Source organism: Dermacentor variabilis, unplaced genomic scaffold (assembly GCF_050947875.1).
Source record: "Dermacentor variabilis isolate Ectoservices unplaced genomic scaffold, ASM5094787v1 scaffold_12, whole genome shotgun sequence".
NCBI lineage: Eukaryota > Metazoa > Arthropoda > Arachnida > Ixodida > Ixodidae > Dermacentor > Dermacentor variabilis.
In genome coordinates, this window is record NW_027460280.1 from 33,807,096 (window position 1) to 33,830,963 (window position 23,868).

The 23,868-nt window shown below is 48.0% G+C and overlaps 1 protein-coding gene across 1 annotated transcript in view; it reads right to left on the bottom strand.

Moving 5' to 3' along the window:
* LOC142565778 (TWiK family of potassium channels protein 18-like) overlaps window positions 1-23,868 on the bottom strand; it is a 199,977-nt gene that overhangs the window by 90,854 nt on the left and 85,255 nt on the right. The window contains exons 2-3 of the mRNA XM_075676308.1: window positions 2,993-3,315; window positions 344-551 (exon numbers count right to left, since the gene is read on the bottom strand). Of these exons, the coding sequence (XP_075532423.1) occupies window positions 344-551; window positions 2,993-3,315 (531 nt within the window). The remainder of the gene's footprint in view (window positions 1-343; window positions 552-2,992; window positions 3,316-23,868) is intronic.

Here is a 23,868-nt window from a genome sequence, read left to right on the forward strand (position 1 = left end):
AACCCCAGGTGGTCAAAATTTCCGGAGTCCTCCACTACGGCGTGCCTCATAATCAGGAAGTGGTTTTGGCACGTAAAACCCCAAATATTATTATTAGAAGCGCTCTCTGCTGAGCGCGCTTTGCTTTGGTTTCATTGCCACTCACCGAAAGTTGTCCGCGAGCATGCACGACCCTCCACTCCGATGACCGCGATGCCTGCGGCTGCGTCCATTTGTAGCGGGAGATGATCGCGCATGGCCAGATTGGTTGTTTGTTTTCTCGGTTACTATTATTCTATACGCAGCTACACACGGGTGGCAACCAACTGTGAACGGCGACCTCCCACCGACGCGCGCCGCTCACCGATGGTGGTGAAGACGGTTCCGCAGTAGAACATGGCTCCCCAGAATGTCCAAAGCTGACGCTCGGCGTCCGTCGTGACGCCGGCCTGACAGAGAGCGCGCATCTGCGCCTCGTACTCTTGCAGGCGCCGCTGGGCCAGCCGCCGCCACCGGAACTCGTCAGCCATCCCGCAGCTCCGGCGTAGCTCCTCCACGAGCAGCCGACGCACCTGGACCAAGGCTAAGTTACGCCGTTGTTCGGAGCCTTTGAGTGCTGCGCACGACGGGGAGCATCAAAGGAGCCAGATGAACTTGAACCGGCTAAGAAGGATTGTTACGGTGTTCGCCCACAGTTCGTCAAGATGACGCTGTAAATGCCCAGTGTATATGTTGTAAGCCCCAGCGTATAGTGCACAGCGTATACCTCAAAATTCTGATTTAAGCGCGGGCTACTAAACTCATAGCCATAGTTTTCGATACGCCGAAGAGAGTTAGCTATGGATTGTTCAACAAACCAATTTCCATAGTCAATTATTTACTGTGCTCATTAGGCTACACTAAAATAGTACTTCATTGATTTTTTTTACTTATCAAGGTGACCAAGTTGTTCGAATTTTTCATGATGTGGAGCTGTGTCTGGGAATTGCAGGGATAAAGTATGAATTGGGAGCCTGACCCCCGTATTCAGAAATGAAACTTAACTCGAAACCCATGCTTGACTTGAATTAGATGACGCCTGGCGTTAACGTGCCCAAAGATGCTCACTGCGTTTCCTTCGGCGCGTTCACGATAGGCGTCACTTAAATCAAGTCAAGCATGGGCTTCAACTTAAGTTGCATTTCTGAATACGGGGGTCAGTGCGGCTAGCCCAAGAGCCTCAATTGAATATTAAGCTTTTTGCAATTGAGAATGATACGTTTGCTTTGCAAGTTTGTTTCTTCACATGCGAGTAGTTTCTATGGCCGTATTCATTTTCTTGTTCTTTTTTTTTTACAGCGAAGCTATTTATGCCCACTCTGTTGCGACGTTGTCAGACATCGATAAAAAGGGCCACGTGACCTAGCGGGAGAGGAAAAGGAGAGCTCAACGGGAGAAAAGGGGTTGGAGTGACCTCTTTCTCTCTATGAGAATGCTATCTTATACGCGAATCTTATACAGTTATCACACAGTGCATTTCGACGCGATCGAGCCAGCTCGGCAGCATGTTTATCGACGATTAAGTCCACCCTGCCGGAAAAGAAACAAATGTGATGCTGGCGGTTTGCGGCCAACGAACAGTGCCTAGCGATTGAAACGCGATACTAGGAGCGCGTGGCTGCCGGCACTTCTTGCGCCAGCAAGGGCCGGCAGCCACGTCAATCATCAAACCAATCCAGCCAATCGTCAAAACGATTGCAGCACCCGCATCTCTAGTGGTGGGCTTTGCGCTCAATATACGGAGCTTTGGAGTAGTGGTTCCGCACATTACATGCCCGCTACGACTATGGGAAGACCACGAGCAATGCGTAATCCTGAGGAAGAATCTGCCTACCGCGAGCGTCAGCGAGACTTGGCCCGTGAACGGGCTCGTCGTCGTAGGGCCTGTGTCACGCGCAAAAAAAAAAGGAACAATTGCAAAAAAACTCCTAAAGCATACTCACCACGCGAATCACGCAAAAGCGAAATTGATGTGAAAGAATGGTGAAACAAAAGATCTACAATATAGACTGCTTGCGAAGTTTGACTTGCATGGTGTAATACTCGGTGCAACTAACACAGCTTCGCTGTTCGACTATCCTCACGGGCTGGAAGGGGCGGTGTTTCTTTATTCTTCTACGGCATTGATATCAACGGACATACTTACAGTTGTCTTTTGTATTTCATAGTTATTATAGCTCCTTTTTACTATTTTATTCTCGTAACCTTGTCGTTGACTCAACTCCCACCCATGAATAATGACTTGAAACGGAAAAATTGGCACTCACCCAAATTGTAGCACGAAGCTACAAAGGCAACTCATACGGGTTCCTCCGGAAGAAAACCTCGCAGCTGGAGCAAAATTTGTCGTGGTCCGGGAATCGAACCCGGGACCAACGCCTTTCCGAGGCGGTCTCTCTACCATTTGAGCTAACCAAGAGGCTAGCCGATCGCAGAGCGAGGGCGAATTAATCGACAACTCGAGGAATTGGGACACTGAACATTTCAAATCAGTTCTGCGGAAGCCCGTGAGGTGGAGGAAAGTCGCCGAACGTGACTGCTTCTCCGATGGATATTTTTTTTCCCATAATATTGGGCTTCCAAGTTGGGGGCGCGTCCCTTATACGGGTGAGGCCCTTGCATGAGCCTATACGATAATACGTGAAGGTTCCCTCTCTCTCACTAAAAAATAAAGGCGATAACGAACAGAAGAACAAGGGCAATAATCTTATAAGATAGGCCACCAAAACTAAAGCACTGTAATTCTCATATTGGTCGCAGATGCATTCGCAGAAATAGAGTGCCTTTGCGCGATTCAAGCGGATAGTGACAGATGCTGTGAATAATTCCACAGCACGCACTGCTTGTCAGCCCTGTTTGCCTGCGAGACATCGCTCCCTCCCTCCCTTCCAAAAAAAAAAAAAAAGAAATCTTAGCCTAGTTAGAGTGAAAAACGCGTTTCGTAGACGGAATCGCGTCTTTTACACGAGCTCACCTGGTGGAGGCCCGCCTTTGCGCGAGCCTCGTACGGGCCTTCGAGGCAGCGGAATGCGAACGCCCCCAGCGCTGCATATGCGGCCAGCAGGACTAGCAGGAGCACGTGCGCGAACCATCGTTGAGAGATGGTGTGCAGCCGCTGGGCCATGCGCACGCCCCAGGACCGGCGGCTCGTCAGCGTTACCACGTGCATCGGGCTCACCACAAGCAGCTGCGGCGGCGGCACCGGGCCCCGGGACGTAGGGCTCGGCCGTTCGCTGTCAGTGCCGGTCATGGCGGCGCCAGCAACTATGGCACCGCTGAGTTCCCGATGACCTGCGTCTGTGCCAACAGGCGAGAAACTTTGCAATGCTGTCAATTAACATTGGCAATTCGCGCCTTTCGCGCTAAATACGCAACTCTGATTCGTCGTTTGTGGTGGCATTAGAGGTAGGCGGGCTTTTATGTGTAGTGTGAACTGTCACTAAACCTGTTTCAAGGTTTTCCTGAATGGGGACCTTCAGCCTGAACATGAATGTTCAACTCATTGCACAATGGCTATTGCAGCTCGGCAACTTTTTTTTACAAGGCTTCGGCGCGCCTGCAGCAAGCAAATTCCTCCCCCAGTGCACGGCAGCAAACCGGACGCGCGTCGGGTTAGCCTCCCTGCCTTTCCTACTCCCCCCCCCCCCCCCTCTCTCCTCCTTGCCTGTCATGTAATGCTCTGCATATATTGCATGTGATTACGTAATGTGCACGCTCCAACGTGCGCTTAAACTGCGGCGATATGTTTTTAGCCTTTTTAAGTATCAATATTTTAAGACAAATCAGTTTTGAGGGAATCGCAAGGTGGAGGAAGTTTCATGAAGGGGGAAATTTTTATCCACCCTAATGTGGCTCGAAGCTACAAAAGAAACCTATACCGGTTAGTCAGAAAGAAAGCGCCGCGGTTGAGAAAAAATTCGTCCTTGTCCGCCACCAGGACGAATTTGTCATTAACTGCGAAGCTATATATATATATATATATATATATATATATATATATATATATATATATATATATATATATATATATATTCTGCTTGCTTTCGGGCAATCATAGACTTGAAGGCGCCTGACGCTTTCGTTGCAAGCGCACTTGCGGGGAATGTCAGCCTTACGCTGCGATCGCTCGAGTGAAGCATTGACCCCTCGAGCGCCTGCGACGTCCGAGCTACTCGAGCGTCTCTTTGCGAGTCCGGAGGTTTCCAAGTAATGGGCGACGTCTTTACGTAGTCTTTAGAGCCTGCCGTAGAATCATACACCTAATAAAGTAATCTGCTGCCGTTAGACTGAGCGAAACCTAGCACATGTGCACGCATCTTATCCAATAGTACTGTTGATAGACAGCCAGCAACATCTGGTAAGATTATGCAATAGCGCCGAAATATCCTAGAGTTATATGATCAGAGCACACGTGAGAGTTTCTTCAAAGAGACCAGGGGCCGAATCCACAAAGCTTTTTGTTAGCAGGCCCTCTTTGCAGTTGGACGGCTGTCTTCGATAATAATATGTCCAGAATCATGATTGGTGGGGACCTGCGCTTATAGACAGTTTTAGGGAAAGTGCTTTCTTAGTGAATACAGGTCGTGATGCAATTTTGAAAGTCCGAGAGGTGGGCTCAAGCGAATCGCACAACTAAAAACTTTCTAAGGTCCATGAAAATTTGCTGATATCCTTGCGATTCGTATAAGCGGCTGCGCAATCAAAAGCAGCATCAGTGTCGTTCGCAGACGTGCGATGCTCTTACTGGCAATCTCATCTCTCAACATTCATCCACGTTCAACCCAACACTGCTTTAATGCGAGCGCAGCCGCTTAGAGGACTGTCCGTCTTGGATTGAGACGTGCTATTCAGTATGCCGTCTGAGTGACCTCTTTGTCGTCTGTCAAACGTCTCTTCCGCGACGTACCGCGTGAAAGCGTTTTGATAAAGGTGCGCAGTCCAGGCTGCCACCACCCACCAAGTGCGGGACTGTCCAACCCACGCTTTATTGTTTCCCCTCCAGTGCTTCAAGCAGCTATGAAAATTAGAACTACCACCTCCTACAGCACAGTGCCACAAGTCAGGACGGCGCTAGACAATTTTGGTGACAATATCGGCAGATTCAGAGAACGGTACAGCTTGGTGATGAAAACCGTTATACGCACAATATTACGCACAAGTCGTCACTGAAGGCATTAAAGCCAAAGGCAAGTATACTCATCTTTCAGCTTTATTTTTTTATCTCATTATGGTTTGATAAAGAAATTTTGGATCGTAAAAGAGAAGCAAGCACTGGTAAACAGTTTTGTTTTCCTGCATGGGCGCTGCGCGGCAACTAACCGTATGACTGTTATCGAGCTTCATGTATCTAAACACGAGCACCATAAACCACATGAAACGGTTTGTAAAACTACTACTACTACTACTACTACTACAACTACTACTACTACTACTACTACTAATAATAATAATAATAATAATAATAATCTCTGACGTGCGCGATGGGAAACTTGCGATAGCGGTGACTCGGGGCTTACCATGTTCATTCGAGCAGCAGAGGAGACGGCGCGCGCTGATGGTGCACGTGGCGCTGTCGGGGCGCCGCTCTCCAGTGGCCCGCGCGCGCGCCGTGGCCCGGAGGCGCTCGGTCTGGCGTCGGCAATATTTAGCGGGACGCGGGCGGAGCGGCTGCGCGCAAGATGGTCGGCCCAACCTTCTTTATCGCAGGGCTTCTCCTTGCACGGGGTGCCGCATAAACACGCGCTCTCATGCAAGAGTCTTCGGGTTCGGGCATCGCGAGGGTGCGGCAAACGGAAGCAAACAGCGTAGTGTGCAAGCGCGATCACTTATATGCTTGCCACACCTTTTTTTCCCGAATCAAAGGACACACTTGCATATTGCATTTGTAATAGCTGCGTTAAGAGCTAGCCTTAATCTGGGGCTGGCTTAGACTTCAAGTTAATATTACACGCAAAACGCGCACATGCCCCCAGGCGAAGTGCTCAGCTCTGGAAATAGTTAATTTCGCTGAGGACGTTCTCGATTACGGGGATCAAGGAGTCAGGACTCGAGCTCTGGATCTAATAAAAGAACGCCCTCTTTTTCTTACCCTCTCTCTGTCGCCTTGGCAACTTCGGATTCGATTTCAATGACTTTTTGAATTTAATTTAATTGTATCGTTAACGACACACACACACACACACACACACACACACACACACACACACACACACACACACACACACACACACACACACACACACACACACACACACACACACACACACACGCACACACGCACACACGCACACACGCACACACGCACACACACACACACACACGCACGCACACACGCACGCACGCACGCGCGCACACACGCACCAAGAAAGATTATGCGGTTGCGCCGCGAGCCACGCATAATGGTGTGGCTTGCGTAATCAGGTAAAACGAAAGAATAATTTGACGGCAGTTATCTTGATCTACACGGCTATATCCAAATGCAGTAACTCGTCACTAGGCTTTTAAGACGATTCCCCACCAACTACCCTATGTAAACGTGTGCCGTAAGATTTGTAAGTAAGAATTGAATTAAGGCTATTGGTTTTATTATTGAGTAAATTGCTTTTTCTTTGTAAATGACGTCCATCTGAGCAAATAATTTATCTGTAGTGACGTGATTCGTGCAAATTTTGTGGGCTACTTAAAAAAGAAAGTGTTCGAAGTAAAATACATAAACACACACTGCGTATAACGATTTTCCAACGCCCAACATAATTGGTTAGTGTTCCGTTCTATTGGTGCTAACAATATGTAAACATTCTGCAATGGCTCTTGCATTACAAAAAGAACCTTCAGTTATCGCATAAAATATTATGATAGCACAATAACAATGGCAGGGAGAGACATGGACAGTTAATAATTGCACAAACAAAATATGGACACACATGAATTCGTCTAACGGTAGCAGTTTCGTGATAACCACAATATTATAGATGTGGTACCCAAGACGCAAGTTATGTTGTATTGAAACAAGCTCAAAACATTTTTGAGGAATGAAGGAAGAGTAGGAGCCGACCTCACACTTTAGAGAGGTTTTGTCTGAATGTAATTCCCATGAATGTGTTCAATTTAACAGTGATAGTTCCTGTAGTGTATACCAACTGGTGAAAGCGATATATTTATTTAGGTCCTCATTTTAACAAATATTGCCAAAAATTGGTCAATAATACTATTGAAGCAGTAACTTTATTTATTTATTTATTTATTTATTGTACATACTTTCAAGGCCGGCAGGCACAACAGAAAGGAGTGGTAGGGTACATTATTATTTGCAGAACGAAAGAAAATTAATAAAAAATCGTGAAGGAACTATAAGACACTTTGAACAGCAAGCTTGAAATTGGTACTGTCACAAATGGTGACTAAGGAGGCGGGAAGGCGGTTCCATGCAGTGGCGGTTCTTGGTAAAAATGATGAATGGTATAAATTAGTGCGGCAAGTTGGCACTTCAACTTTGTGTTGATGATCGATGCGAGAGGAAATGTAACTGGGTCTGGTGAAGAGATTTTCTTTCAGGAAAGGATTGAGGTAGTATATTTTATGAAAAAGACAAAGGCGAGAATGCTTGCGACGTAGTGAAAGGTCAGGTAGATCTAATGTTTTTTTCATGGATGTTACGGTAGAATGACGTGAATAATTAGAGAGGATAAAGCGCACTGCACGGTTCTGAATGCTTTCAAGTGAATTAATGAGATTGGAATGAGCAGGGTCCCATATGGCACACGCATATTCTAATTTTGGACGGACGAGCGTTTTGAACATGGTAAGCTTTAGTGAGGTCGGAGCGGATGCAAAGTTACGTCTTAGATAACCTAATGTTCGGTTAGCATTGTTAGTGATATATTCAACATGCATGTTCCAGGAAAGATTGCTAGTAATATGCAGGCCAAGATACTTATAAGAGTTAACAACCGACAGGACAGTACCATTAATAGAATAGGGGGGCGGATCAGAAGGGGTAGAGCGGCAGGAGACACGCATATGTTTGCATTTATTTGTGTTAAGCTGCATTTGCCATTTGTTACACCAATTTGATACACTAACCAGATCATCTTGAAGCTTACTGGAATCATTAAGGTTAGTTATTTTGTGGTAGATGACGCAGTCGTCCGCGAATAGCCTAATGATTGAGTTAGAGATACAGTCAGGAAGGTCATTAATATAGATGAGAAAAAGCAGGGGCCCCAGTACGGATCCTTGGGGTACACCGGAGGTAACTGAACAAGGTCTAGAAGTACAATCATTAGCGGTTACATACTGGGTCCTGTTAGAGAGAAAATCCTTAATCCATGCAAATACGTTTGGGTCAATATTAAGAAGAGAAAGTTTGAAAATAAGTAAATCATGAGAAACAGAATCAAAAGCTCGCGAGAAGTCCAAAAATACACAGTCAGTATCAAGTTGCTGATCTACATTAAAAAACAAGTCATTGGTAAAAGACAAGAGTTGGGTTTCGCAGGAAAAGAATTTTCTAAATCCATGTTGTGCATTGTTAAAGAAAGAATTCATCTCAAGGAAATTAATGAGTTTAAAATTAAAATGAGTTTTAATTAATGAGTTTAATTAATTAAAATTATGTTTACGGAATTCGTAACTCCGCACTGAAAACCGATGCCGTAATTCTGCAAGCTAATCTATTAGACCACTTATATCCAACGAATATACTCTTTTACTTTACATTAGTTTACATTAGTTTACATTACATTACTTTACATTAGTATTACATTAGTTTGCGTCAGTTTTCCAAGGTTTCAATAAAAATTTATTGGATAGCGTAGGAATAAGCTTTATTTGTCCAATGGTTATTGATGTTGGTGCCCGGGGCTAGGCTGCCAAGGGTCCATCGCCCGAGGAAAATCTTTCGAGATCCTTGGCAACGGCCCTGGCCCGCTGGACGGCCCACTCCTGGTCTTCGGGTGCCTCGCTGAAGAGGGCGGCTTGCCATCACTCAACGAGGCGCCCCGCTTCAGAGGGTCCTGCTGTTGTCTACCCCCTTCCTCTTTGTCCTTTTTCCTCATGGCGTTGGCATTCCCAAAGCACATGGGCCATATCGGCCCGTTAGTGCTCGCACCACGGGCAGCCGGGCGACGGGTGCAGCGCGGGCCACAGGTGGTGCAGGTGGTAGGGATTGGTGAAAGTGCCCGTCTGCAACCGTCTCAGGTCGATCGCCTGAGACCTGTCTAGGCGCCCGTGGGGTAGTGGATATTTTCTTCGTTCTTTCCTATAGTGACCAAGCACCTCTCTGTACGTTGCTGGAAACTCCTTGACATCGCAGTCGGCGTCCGCGTGATCCCCAGCTCCGTCCGCCGGGATTTGTGTTGTGCTGCGGCCGCGCCAGACAGGGTCGCCGCTGCCGTCGCCGTCACTCCTCTGCTGGGGTCCCGCACAACAACGGCAGCGGCTGCCCTCTGGGTGACTGCGTCGCGGCGGGTAAGCTGCCTCGCGACGAGGTGGGCGCGCTCGTTGCGGTTGGGTGGAGTGTCGGTGCGTCTTCGGCCGTTAGCATTGTTGTTGTCATTATTGTCGCGGCTGTTGTTGTTGTTACTGCCAAGCTCCCCGACGAGCGCGGGGAACCACTTGAGGGACTTATTTGTAATCGTGCCGGATCCGAAGTCCCCGGCCCGGGCGTTGAGCATGCGCGCCACATCCGCGGACACCCAACCTTTGCTGTAGTTCCGAATCGCTGATTTGGAGTCGCTGATGATCAGGTTATCCTCCGCACCTCCGTGGAGTACCGCGAGGGCTATGGCCATCTCTTCCGCTGCTTCGGCCGACAGCAGCCTCGCTGATGCCGTGACTCGGATCGTTCCCTTTGTATCTACGACTGCCATGGAGAAGGCGGGCGTCGCCGCCGTCGGCCGGCCGTGTCGATGTTGCCGTTGTTGCTGCTGCCGTTTTTGTCGTAGTAGTAGTAGTGATGGTGGTGCTGGTAACTGCGGTTCGTCTTGCACATTTCCTTGTAGCGGCGGTGGTGGTCGACGTCCCTCGTCGCCATCAGAGTCACCGACTGGCCGCGGGTAGCTGGCTGCATCGACGAAGAGGACGCCTTCTCGTCTTCCATGCTTCTCGAGGGTTGCTACCGCCCTGCGTACACGTCTTGGCACGTCATGCACCGGGTGCATATTCTTCGGCATGTTTTCCGTCTGTATGGCGTCCCTGACTTCCGGTAGCAGTGATTCCTTCAGTCCACGCGCCTCGTGATATCGAATCCCGAGCAAGTCTAGGTTTCGTCTTCCCGTTACGGTGCTCGACAGCCTCTCCAGCTGCGCGATTCTCTGCGCCTCGGCGATCTCCTCGAGCGTGTTGTGTACGCCCAACTCGAGGAGCCTGTGGGTTGGCGTGTACTCGGGTACTCCCAGGGTGGTCTTGAACGCCCTGCGGATCGCCACGTTCAGCTTGTCGGTTTCGCTCCTGTTCCAGTCGGCGTACGCGGCGACGTACGCTATGTGGCTGAGCGCGTACGCCTGTATCAGCACCGTCGGTATTCGGGTCCCCTCCCTCGTCGTGACGCGGACGCACAAACGACGGGCGACTAGCACGCCCTGCGGAAGGGGTCCTTTCTTGCGCGGCCTGTGGAGCAGGATCTCCGACTTGTCGGGTGACCAGACGAGTCCCGTGTCTTCGAGGTGCCGCTCCGCCTCCCGGACGGCCCGCTGGTATATTTTATAATGGTATGCGCAATATGAGTAATATGCACCTTGGATGCCCTAATTGATGTGATACACACTGTTACATCTCCTTTCTATGCCGAGATCCAGTTGAACTTTCAGTTTTATTTTTTTTCGAAAGTTATCTTTTTTTTAAAAGTGAAGAGCTAAAGCAAGAATATCCTTCCAACAGTTAAATATAGTCTTTGTTACATGTCACACTACATGTTTACTTATTTCTATTAAACGCAACAAACCTAGTGAAAGTCGACCGACGTAATCGTTTATGCCAGAATGAACATGTCTGGAAGACTTTAGCGCTTCCACTTGTCTGGATATCAGCTACCGCCGTCTGTTTCAGTTTGTAAGCTGCGACTTGCTTTGGATCGCCTTATGCTGTTATGAGCCTGGAAACGTATTTTCATCCGGGGAACATTAGGTGCACCGAATATTTGCGTCGCTACACCTGTTCGTTTGTTTTTTCTGAGGTTGTTCGCTTAATGTAGGTACCCAATTTTTCCCGAGGTATCGTGCACTAGCTCTCGACAGGAAAAAAAGCTCCTCTTAAGAGTCACGAGACAACTTATAATGAGGAATGGAGAAGCATATACCGTTATTTTTTTCAGTTCAAACAACAAAATCATTTTGAGCACATAGCGCAGTTCGGCTTTTTAAGGTGGATTACCTGGAGAAGCAGACGCTACTTGCAGGACAAATCGCCTAATTAACACAATTGAAAATTTACTAATTAGATCCATAATCATTCATTTCAACGCATCTGTTTGAATTGTGAAATTGAAGCTGAGCAGCATTTAATCACGTCTGTTTAGCGGAAATCATAAGACTATAGCATCACTTTCAAGGCACCCATCCCTAAAATTTGCTAAAAAAGTGCGTTGGCGCTACAGTTACGGTATTCCGAGCACTTTGACTGACGTATTTGGGAAAATCTTAGCTGAAGCGCCAACGGATTTCGTAACACACTTCGAGGGCGGATATCTCGAAAGCGGTGCTTATGATTTCAGGCTAAGCAAGTATGACTTCACTATACTTTTCGGCTTCGATTCCGCAACTGCGACCGTATCCTAACGTGAATAAATAAGAAGCTCATTAGTAAATATTATTATTTAGCGTAGTGAACATTTAGGTTCCTGATGCAGATGATTGCCGATTCTTCCATAAATTTAACTGAAAAGGCGAAACAATGCTATCTGTTGGAGACAATGTTGTTAGAACTACAAATTAAATAAACAGGTGGAACACAATGCCTCCTAATTGAAAGTATCAGTAATATTAATTAGAACGCTATGATAATGCGGCAATTGTAGCTCTTGCAAAGGTGGTTTATGCACTTTGGCAGGCACAACTTTCGCGAGCAAGCAGACTCAACAAAGATATAACATTAACAAAAATGTGTTAAGATTTATTTCTTCGAGGTTACGGTATATGTTTATATCAGGAACACGAAGACAATCGCATTCGAAGACAACTCTACTTTATTTTATTCTTCTGGAGTGCTTGTATTCCGAAATATTCGTAATCAAATTTGACACTCATTATAAGCTAGTTTCGCATTCACGGGCAGGAGTCTCGACACAAAGAAAACCCCCACTATGTGAAATATTGCGGGGTAAAAGAGAGGTCAGTCTTTTGTTGTTGTTCCCAGCCGCGAGCAGAAGAGCAGCTTTTATCAGCTTTCCATGCGGCTTCTGAAGACGGCTTCAGACACATTTCGATACTTTCGCAGTGGGGCACGCTTTACGTCACTCGGGGAGCCAGACGGCGCCGACTAAACCGCAATCATTCTCACTCGCCAAAGAGTCTTCAGTATGCGGACAAAATGCTTATGTGCTCCTGGTAGTCTACTCTTTATTTTAATAAACAACGTTTCATAATGAGCAGTCTAGTGGCAGAAGCTTACCAACGCTGTGAAATACTGGGGTGCGAACATAATTTTATACTAATAGTGAAAAAGGCCGTTGATTAATTGAAAACTATGATAAAAGTATACGTTAAGCGATTCGTATTCGATTCGGTCTCAAGAATTACTATACGCACACCGCTACAAGTTATACCGCAATATTACTTGTTCTTTTTTTTCTTCAATTACACATATAAGTGTACCAACACAGCTGACAATCTGCGCCGACGTTAAGGCAAGGCGGGACATCAGACTGTAAAGAAGCGCGCTGGATAAATATCAGTGGGCATAATTTTTTCACAAGCAAGTGTTCGTTATTCTGGCACAAAGCTTATGGTTAAAAGGTTTAGTTTGCGTTACCTATGACAACTTCCGTGTCGCGATGTGGGGGAGGATATTTTAAGTGCCAGACACGCAGTCCTCGCTGAAGAATCTATCGTAGCGTGAGTCTGTCGGCCTGATAATATTGCATGATCTTCAGGATTAAATTAGGCCGAAGGAAAAATTAAAGACCAACAAGCGGGCACTTTGCTTTGGAGAAAGTCGTACGCTCTTTCAGTGGCATATGCCGAAGCAAAAAAAGAACGACGTTCTGGTATGCGGGAATGCTGAGTGGAAGGCTGCAGACGAAGTAAACGTAAACGGCAGCTGCCAAAGCAGTGTTAACTACAACCACCAAACCCGCTATGTTTGTGTGACGCGAGACGGCGAATCTTCTCATGAATTATGAGGGGCAGGTACTCTTTTATTGACAATTCTGTACAGGGTCCTTTCTTTTTTTTTACATGCCAGATCGACCTGACTTGACGGCGCCTAGTCAGGAGAGTAAGCCCTCCTCGGTCGTTCGCCTTTCAACCCGTTCACCCAGAACAACATTTGCTGCTGCGCCACTATGCCCGTGTTTGCTCATGGTCACACGCAAGTATTTGTTAAAGGTTCCCAAGGCTACTGCATGCATGACCGGCCCTGTCGGCTGGCTGCTTACATGGCTTCCTGTAGCTGCTCAAAAGCTGCAGATGTTGAGAAAAAGAGCCCTACGAATCCCGAGTTTCGGAGAACCAGATATTTTACGGGAGGCCTGAATCGGGGAGGGGCCTGGCGACAGATCTTGCTACTTGCGGAGCTGCCACGAAAGCTTTTATTTTTTTTTTTCTAAGACCGCGCACTCGTAGAAGGTTCTTCTCTCTATACTTGCGTGCGTCATCCACGAATGGCGGCCTGAGTATTTCAGTCGACGCCGCTCGGCCCGCGCGCGATAGCGTTAGCTTAGCCCCCACCAGCGTAATGCACGAGGGCACATCGAAACACTTCAAGCGCGTTTTCCCGTCTCTTCGAGCCAACGGCGCTGTCGCGGCTGCAACCGTCGACGTTCTCTCGAGTTGGCGTCTCGAGGCCTCCGAGCTGGCTTTGGGTCGGTCGTTCCGCGGAGTACCACGCCGCGCATCGAGTCAAAACAACTGGGGACGAGGGGGCAGAAAGAAAAATCGACCGCCGGTGAGATAAAATTAAGCGGGCGTCCGCGCCCGTCAAGCTGGCGAGCATCTCGGCGGCAGCCACTGCCGCTCCAGCTGACGTCAATCTCAGCCGCGGCCACCCAAGTGGCGCCGGTGGGCCGCTGGGCGACTTTTTGCTCCCGTCTTACTATCCTATGCTGTGATAAACAGCGACAGCAACAACAACAACAAACATAAGAAAACAAAGAAACTCCAAAGCATTTGGCAAGACACTCAAAAATTAAGTACACAACATGCGTATTTAGAAATATCAGCGGCATGGTGATTCAAAGGGAACGTAAGCTACCAATAAAGTAAGCACAAGTGCGCTCCTGGCCATGCACATGCGCGGTCAGCAGGCACGTGACCTCAACGCTTGGAGAGATCCATGTACTCTGCGAAGTGCTTTGTGATGCCGCGTGGAAATTGGCGCCATGACTATGCCTAAAATAATCTTTTAGGTCATTTGCAGCCACATTGACGGGAGTTTAATTACGCAGGCTTCCCTTCCCAAACGATTCACTCTGGAACAGAGCCGATTATCAGATCGGGGATCGCCTGCACCCATTTTACGTGTGGCAGCGAGCGTCTAAACTATACGACTTCCTTCACCCGAGGCGGGCGCTCAACAAACACCACGGCTCTCTTAAGCGTTGGCACATTTGTGCGATTTGGCCTGAAGCAAATAGAAATGGAAATTTCCGTTATGGAACTTGCTCTTCGTTTATATGCCCGACGTGGCACACAGCAATGCGTTGCATGTGCATGCGGCCACAGCGTGAGACTCACTCGAAACACTATTTTTGCTATATATATCTAGCTGGCATAAAATTGTTACTGTACTGAGTAAAAGTGCGTAAGCGTGGTTGCTTGATTCGTCTGATCAAGATTCGATAGAGGCATGCTCGGACGCAGTGCACAACTTGGGCAGCTTTTGCTTCAGGAAAAAAAGAAATCGGATTTGAACTGAAAGATTTTTTTTTCTCTTTCTTTTGGTATGCGAAACCTTGTTGCTGTATATATCTAATTCTTTATGCTTCTCGTCAGATGTGTTACAGATACAGAAGGACTGTCATGCTGCTCTTTAGTTTTTCCGGGACCAATCGTGCCTCTTACGACTCCGTATATATTATCGTCTACTACTGTCGCATATCCTAACTGGGGCTTGCGCAAACTGAAGACGCCGGCCGTCAGTTCAGCAGTAGTGTCGCATTCGGCCCGCGTGCGTTCCCTCCCGCGAACTTGCCGATGCGAATGCGCCTTACTACATGGGAGAAGCGCAGGCGGTCCTTTTGAGAGCTGCGCCGGCCGCGAGGGCTGGGAGCGGGAGAAACGGACGGCGATTTGCCGCACCTGTGCTGGCGGTGCCATTTCACACCAACGCGCGTGGCGCGAGTCCCGGTCGGTTCTCGCGGAGAGGAAGAACAGAAGAACAACGTGAAAAAATAAAGCGCAAAGGGAGTAACGTTTGCGTCGTGTAAACGACACACAGAGCAGGGGCGACGAGCGGCCGACGACGGCGTATACTTCCTGAGATCGCGCGCGCGCGTCTCCGCTGGGAGTTGGAAGCATGTGGAGCTGCCACAAGCTGGCTGTTTTTGTAGCTCGCTTTGTTGTTGTTGTTTTTTTTACCGCGTCTCTCGGGCTCACTTTTATACTTGCGGCGGCGGCCGCCCGGCTTTCTTTACGAGTCGGGCCTAGGCCGGCCGGCCCTCTCGGGCTTTTCGGACCCAACGCCGAACGCGCGCGTTCAACCTGGGTCGCGGCCGTAAACTTTACAGGCGCGCACGCGCTCTCGTCGGATGGGACCGTCGTCCTGGCTGCAGACTGGGCTTGGCTTATGGCTACTGGGGCGCAGCGCTGCTGCTTCAGGGTTATTGTCTTGGCAAGTGCTTGGCCGCCGACGCCAGAAGCGGCGCGCGGCTCCGGCGGCGGCACCAGCAAGACTCTAGGTTCTCGCCTGAGCGCCCGCGCGGTCTCGCCTGTTCGAATGTCAGGCAGTGGAGCAGGCAGTGGAGACTTGGCAAACCAGCAGTTACGGCCTCGTTGGCGGGATTGCGTCTAGACTTGCTTCCCCCGCTTGTCTGGCTGGGCGCGCTAGCGGTAAATATATCTCAGTTAGCGGTGTACGTGAAAATAAGCTAGAATCAGCTCTTCTCCTGAGCACCACATGTTTCGTATAATCATAATCAGTAGTGTTCACTAAGGAACGCCACCGACTAGCCTACACGTTGCTTTCAAGGGATAAGTACGCACGCATGACTACCTATACTGCGTGCGAACCACTGTTAATCGGAGCACATGAGGGTGGACCACTTGATAATTTTCCTCTCTGGCATGTGTTCAATCACCCGACTTAGCCGCGAAGTGCTTGTTCTTACTTGGTCTTCATTCAGATTACTTCTTTCCACGTGACGACATCAGAACGTAATGAACAGAAAATAAATAAACATATACAAAAAGCGCAAGACTGCGTCGGTAGAGTAAACTGGCAGGAGTAAATGTTTCAAGGGGATCCTTTGTCGACAAGAATAAAATAAAACGAATATTTATTCAATAGCTAAGATTTTGGAAACGCAGAAAAAAAGCCCAATTTAATTTCAGGAATACCAAATTAGAAAGCCGCATGTTCTCACAAACATCTAAGCGCACAAGAAGATTCATTCTTCACAAATGTCGCTATAAGTGCAGACTACCAAGTTCATCTAAGAGGCAGTTCTATGCACCGTCTCAAGTGTAGTTGTGTAATTCGGGGCCGTCGAGACATACGTATATAAGTAATTATTCTAGGTTAACTACAGCTCACTTTTTCTTCATTCCAGAACATTGACCATGAAGATCTCTTTGTTCTTTGCTCTCAACATGAGTGAGAATTTAAGCATTCTGCTGCGCAGCAATAAGTTGGAGGTTCGATGTGAGACGCTGGCGATGACCACGTGTGAATGACAACGAAGTGCATGATAGAAGAACAATCTAGCGGAGCTTTGAGCACGCTCCTAAAACCCCGTGACGCTCTTGCTTGACCTTTACTAGTCTACGGCCTCCCTTGAAGCACCCGGGGCCAAGCCCAAAAAGCTTTCATTAGTATATGGGCCGGCTGCCTTCAGTAATTATATGTCCACCGGTAGGACTTGCTGAAACATTTTCTTACAAACAATTCTAGCGTACGAGCTTTTTGAGAATATGGGCCCTGGTGCTTCTTTTTTGACATAAGTAGTTTGACTTCTTTGTCTTCGCTCAGACATTTATACGCAGAAACGGCCGCACTAACCCCGATGACGGTGCAAGACGGAGCAGCGTTCACGAAACGGCATATAACTGCCACATTCGATGTGATTTAGATTCTGCAACCTTAGAGAGAGAGAGAGAGAGAGAGAGAAACGAAGAGGGAAAGGTAGGTAGGTTAACCAAAGACATGCCAGGTTAGTTACCCTACACTTGGGCAGCGGGAAAAGGGAAGAACACATAAGGAGAGAAAAGAAAAAGGAGTTTCCACTGTCACAAGCGTTCATGCAATCCAGTGTCCTTCAAGAAACGCAGAAAGGCTTTTGTGGCCTTTTGCATGCAAGAACGCACAGGCCATGGTCCGAGGATCTTCTGAGAGCGCTCTGTTGTCTAGCAGGTTGAGCTCGCTTGTAAAGTACGTCGTTGACTGTCAAAGGAGGGGCAGTGACATAGAAGGTGCTCTAGAGTACCATCACACCCGCAAAATTACACGTCGTACTGATGGCCATGAGGAATGAATAGGAACTTGTAAAGGCGACGCCCAACCGCATGCGACACAGTAAAGTTGTTTCGCGACGGTAGAGTCCAGGTGGAAGGTGAAGTCGCAAGTTAGGGTCGAGAGAGCGCAAGCGTGAGTTGGCGATACCCGATGAATTCCATCGTAGAAGTGTGAAGTGTCGAGCAAGTGAGTGAAGTTGTCGCGCAGCATCAGTTCTTGAAAGTGGTATAGGAACCCGCTGATGTTTTTGGCAAGCCGAACGCGCAGCTTCATCTGCGCTTTCGTTGCCGACAATTCCGCAATGGGTTGGCAACCATTGAAATACAATGTCGTGGTCATTCTCGAGCGCGTGATTATGAGCGTGCCCATGACGTAAATCAAACTGAAGAGCTTGTAGGGCTGCTTTGGAATTGCAGAAAATGGCCCAACGATTTGGTGGCTGCTGGAGCACGTACTTGAGTGCACCTTGAAGAGCCGCAAGTTCTGCTGCTGTCGGCGTTGTATTGTGCGAATATTTAAACAGCAAAGCAACGGCGCCTGATGGTACAACTACTACTCCTGTAGAGCTATTTGAATTGGTGGAACCGTCCGTGTAAATGTGGATGCAGTCAAAATAAGGCTCGTTGAGGAGAAGCAGAGACAACGGCTTCAAGGCTAGCGGTGACAAGTCTGGCTTCTTAGCAATCCCAGGAATTGAGTGCCACACGTGAATTTGCCGGAGACACCACAATGCCGATGTTGGGCGCTTCGCAGGCTTGAAGCCAGATGCTATAGAGTCATGGTATCTCGTCACAATACCACAGTATGTAACCTGTGGTCTTCCCAATGGCAAATCGGCTAAATGGTGGGATGATATTCGAGAAAGGTGTCGAATGGTCGCTCTTAGCGTCTTACCGATGATTTTAGTGGTGATCGGGTGCTCCTGTGCAATGACAGTCATGGCAGCTTTCGAAGAACATCTCGGGAGGCCAAGACATATTCGAAGTGCTTGGGCTTGTATGCTCTGTATGTGCAAGGAGATTCTGTAGTGTTGCATGTGTTGGACAAAACAGGAAGACTGTATCGCAAAAATCCGAGAAAAAGTGTCGTGTATAGCTGCAAAGTGGAGCGCACGGACTGTCCCCACGATTTTCCGTCTGCGAATTTGAACACATTCGCAATACAAATGAGCTTTTTCTTCATGTACGAGACATGCGGACTCCAGGTAAGGCCACGATCCACAATAATGCCTAAGAACTAGTGACCTTCTTATACGCGATGGGCTGGCGCTCGATAAACACCGGGTAAGACATCGCTTTTCGTGTAAATGCCACTAGTGCAAAATTTTCTGTAGAAATCGTCAGACCTTGTGGGCGAAGGTATGCCGCTGTCAGACTTGCCGCTTTCTGTATTCTGGCGCGAACGGGTGGCCTTGTCACGCCGGTTGCTTAGATGCAAATACCGTCAGCGTGGAGCGAGACCTTAGCAGTCTGCGGTAACGTTTCGACAAGCCCCACTAGAACGAAATTGAAATCATTTGGATTTCGTAAACGTCGTGAGCTGTCCTTCAGTGGCACAAGAACTGTTCACGAAAAGATGACTAACTCGTAGTGCTTACAATGCCACGAGGTATACTTTTTTATGTTTTGATGTAACATCTAAAAAACACAAAAAACAAAACATGATGGATTGAGTACTTTAGCGTGGGTCCGTCGAGTACAAGGACATGTCAGCGCCAATTATGAGCTTGTAACTTTCTTAACCCATGAAGGCTTAGAATCATTCTTTAGATTGTCATTCTTTTATACTAAAATGGAAATGCATAAAAAAATCTTTGTGATCCCTAGCAACAGTGAGTACCCTTAGCTTTGTTTCGGTGGCTCTATGCGCATTTCACTTTCTTATTGAAGCACATTCTTGCAAGGGAACATCTCCCCGCCATCTACCAAAGTGGATTACGATGTCTTCCGTCATCTTCGGTAAGCATGCCACAAGCTGTTCGGATCGTGTTAGGCTCGTAGAAATACTCCGGAATGGCCATCTGTCGAAGGCGCTTATAATCCAGCAAATCGTCAAAAGATGAACGGACTAGACCGAAGGGGCTGCCCCCTGTGTAGCGGTGCATAACGAGGCGTGCTTCGATTAGACGGCGCCAGAGTGGCGCATGGCGGAGTGCGGGCGTGACGGGGGCCCCCTGACGCGCTGGCAGACACGCACGGTCGATGTGCGCAATATTGGCCCGATCAGCTGTCATCCGTCCGCGGCCGTTCCTCAGTGCGCGTGACGCGCTGCTTTTGTTCGCTGCCCCACGCCTCGCGACCGGCTCATTCTCGAGTGCCCGCTCGGTCCGGAAACCGCTGCAGCGCAGTCCCTGTCCGTTGCTCGGACGTTGCTCGGCGTGTCGGCAGCGGGCGCCTCTGTGGAAGCATCGACGGGGCTAAGGGAAGCTGACTTCGGGGCGCCGGGCGTTTCACTGTCGTGACAGAGGAACGAGCCTCTTTCCTGCTTTGTCTTCCTCTTGTTTTTTTATGTGGCTGACAGCGGAGATCGACTAGCCTGATTTATTGCGCCGACACGCGACAATTTTGGTGGCATCCCGTGCCGGGGCTGCGTCGCGATCTCCGCGGGATGGTCGGAGCGCGCCGCTAATGAACTCTGATGATGCACTTGCGATGCCAGACGAGGAACCTGCAAGTACCGACCCCCTGCGTCACTGCGTGGTCATCCTTCAATGCCGGAGTGCGTTTCGGATTCGGAGTGGGTTTCTGCACTTGCAGTCTTGACGTATGAAGTGATCTTGAACCCGCGAACGGCCCGATTAGTTTCAGTATAAATGATCGGCTTCAGTCGGATTTGCACAGGCTGCGCGTTGTCCCGCTTGTCGGTCAAATGCTTCATGAGTTATTGCGTATTATTTCCAAGACACGAAGATAATGCGGAAGAACGTCTTCACAACAGAGAACTCAGTATGGGGCTAGTATAACTAACTGGGTGATTTCTAATAAGCTAATAAGCATCTGCGACGTAGGCGTAAAATGGTTGAACAACGACGATCAAGGAGGCGCTATAAATATATAGCGCCTCCGTGAAATTCGCGAAATAGCCATGAAAAACTGGATTCCATGCCCTGGCGGCAAAATAGTGCAGTGGTGGCAGACGGCGTAATGTGTTCTTTCATGAACGCTTTATTTATTTATTAACGCCTTTTGATTTATTTATGTCAAAGCTAATGAATGAGAGCCCATTTTCGCAACCATCATTCGACAATATTTATCTACTAGAATTACGCATGCCGTCCGGTCTTCTTATCAACAACATGTAGCAATAATCTTGCTTGATGGCAGGTGAAATATCCAGCATAATTAACAGAGACGACTCCATTGTGTATGACCTTGGCGAGTTGAGGAACAGCCCGAAAGAAGACCGATGTGTTGACAAACGATGTGTTCGAAGTATGTTAACATCGATGCCACCGCGGGCAGTATCGGAAAGTTCTTGCACAAATCGATTGCGAAATGAAGGAAAAATTGCGTTACATCAATCCGCGGTGCACCCTGCAACACGAACAGCGATGCAACGAGTGTCCCCTTTCTCATCGATGAATGAAAACGTTGAGAGCCTCCTACACTGGGCTAGTTCGGCCCCCAGTGTTGTATATGAGACCACAACGCCTGCTTCATAACACACATATACCTCTAATGTCATGTGCAATGAGGGGCTGCCTAATGGTTTGACATATGAGAGGTTGAAGACAGCATCATATAGGTTTCGGGGCAAACTCTACGCTCTAGGAAAGTGAGTACGCGTGGCCTGATTGAAAAAGACGTGATCAGCTCTTTCCTTCCTTCTTGTACGGCGCCGTGCCACACGGAGCCACCAGGTATACGTTTTCAGTTGGATGCCGAACGCCATTGTGCTTGCTGCTCCACGTCTGCCCTCAATTGCCTCACCCAAAGCGAATAAATTCTGCCTGCGATAGCGTCGTCGCTAAACCTTCCTACGGAGGAGGTAGCAAACTGGAAAAAGTCTGCTTAACTTCCCTACCTTACTTTCCCTCTCTCCTCCCTTAACCTGCAGCGGAGCTGTTCACTTGCGCACGTGAATGGCGGACGCGTCATTCTAGGTGACGTTTTGCTCACATACGTGAACAGAACATCTCGTAGAATGCAGTGCGGCACGACGAAATGCTTCATCGTTTTGCGACGAGTTTCGTGTTCGCTACGGTTCCTCCTGGTGCCATATATGGCCCGCCTCCTAAGACAGAGCACTCGAGGATTGGACCGATTCCGAAACCAATGTACCGATTCGTGTTACAGACGAGAAACTTTTCACTCTACTAAGCCAGATAAATATGAATTTAGGATATTTTATATTTACGTAGCGAGTCTTCATATATATGCAAATTAAAAATAAATTGGAATTCGTTGAGAGCGGTCGGCCGAACTGCAATAAATCTTCAAACGTATTTATCCTACACAAACGCTGTACACATACTCAGTAAGAAAGAGAGAGAGAGAGAAAAGTCATAAGGGAAATGCAAGGAGGTTAACCAGGCTGAGCCCGGTAAGCTGCGCTGCATTTGGGAAAGGAAATTAAAAGATGAGAAGGAAGAGAGAAGTTCACACTTTGTACCGGTACACACACAATGCGTCCATCGCTGAGTCAATCACAACCGGTCATATATACCGGCTGGTGCATTTCGAGAACCGCAGCAGCGCTTTTGTGGCTTTGTACATCGCAGACGCACGAGACTACGGTCCTAAGATCTTGTCTTCTGCGAAAGGCCAGTCGTCTAAGTGCCTTAAAGTTGTCCGAAGGGCAATACGCTCGTCTTCGTATGTTGGGCAGTCACACGGGAGAAGTTTGATTGTTTCTTCTACCTCTCGGGATTGAATCCCGGCCACGGCGGCCGCATTTCGATGGGGGCGAAATGCGAAAACACCCGTGTGCTTAGATTTAGGTGCACGTTAAAGAACCCCAGGTGGTCAAAACTTCCGGAGCCCTCCACTACGGCGTGCCTCATGATCAGAAAGTGGTTTTGGCACGTAAAACCCCAAATATTATTATTATTATTATGTTTCTTCTACACCATATGTGTGGCAATTGTCACTGTCCGCTATTCCAATTAGGAGTGAGTAGGCGTTCATTTAAGGACTCAGTCATGACCCTAAGCAAACCTTGGCGTGTTCTAGGAAATAATACTCTGCGAACCATCGTGTAACATAATTTGTTATACCAATAAATTGCCGTTGAGGCCCTCATGTGTTTGTCGTAACGCGTTTTTATCTATTTTAAGATAATAGTGAAATGTGAAGCGATGGTCCGTGTCTGTGCGAATGCATACGATAGCCAACAGGAATCGACATAAAGAACAATATTGAGCCAATGACTCCAGTGCTGGCCTTGAGTCAGAATATCTTACCCTTGCTATTTACTTTGTTATCAGTGACGTATCTTGCTGCCTGGCGAATCTCTAATAGTTATGTGGCGGTAGATGACTTCTTTTGAGACAAATGGTAACTTCTACTTTTATTATGTGTTGGAACGTAAAAGCAAGCCGTGGAGTATATGGTCTCTCTTGTAGGTCCATCAGTAAATACGAACCTGTTGCCGTCTTACAATCAACTCATGTGCAGAAGCTTCAGAAATTTACTTTGTAGTTCGTTGTGGATTTTGTATCAATTTCTAGAATTGTGAAAGCTAGAGAAGGTGTTTTCCACCTTGGCCAAATGCCAAGGTGGAAAATTTAAGTCCGGGCGAGGTGATTTACTTCGCTGAGAGAAAATGGACTGGGGATGAGAGCGCAGTGCCTCGCACATTCGTCCAGATTTTTGAAGGAGAATAGTCTGCAGTGCATGATTATCGTGTTGAGCGGTTAGCCTAACGAAATGTCGAAGAGTTTATTGAACACGTAGAGCTTGAGCGGGTGGTTCCCTGACCTCAGTTATAACAAGAATGTTCAATGAGCAAACCACCTGAGCTAACCAGGCGGCTAACAGATGGCAGGGCGAAGTCAAACTTAACAACTCGAAGCAAAAGCAAGAGTTT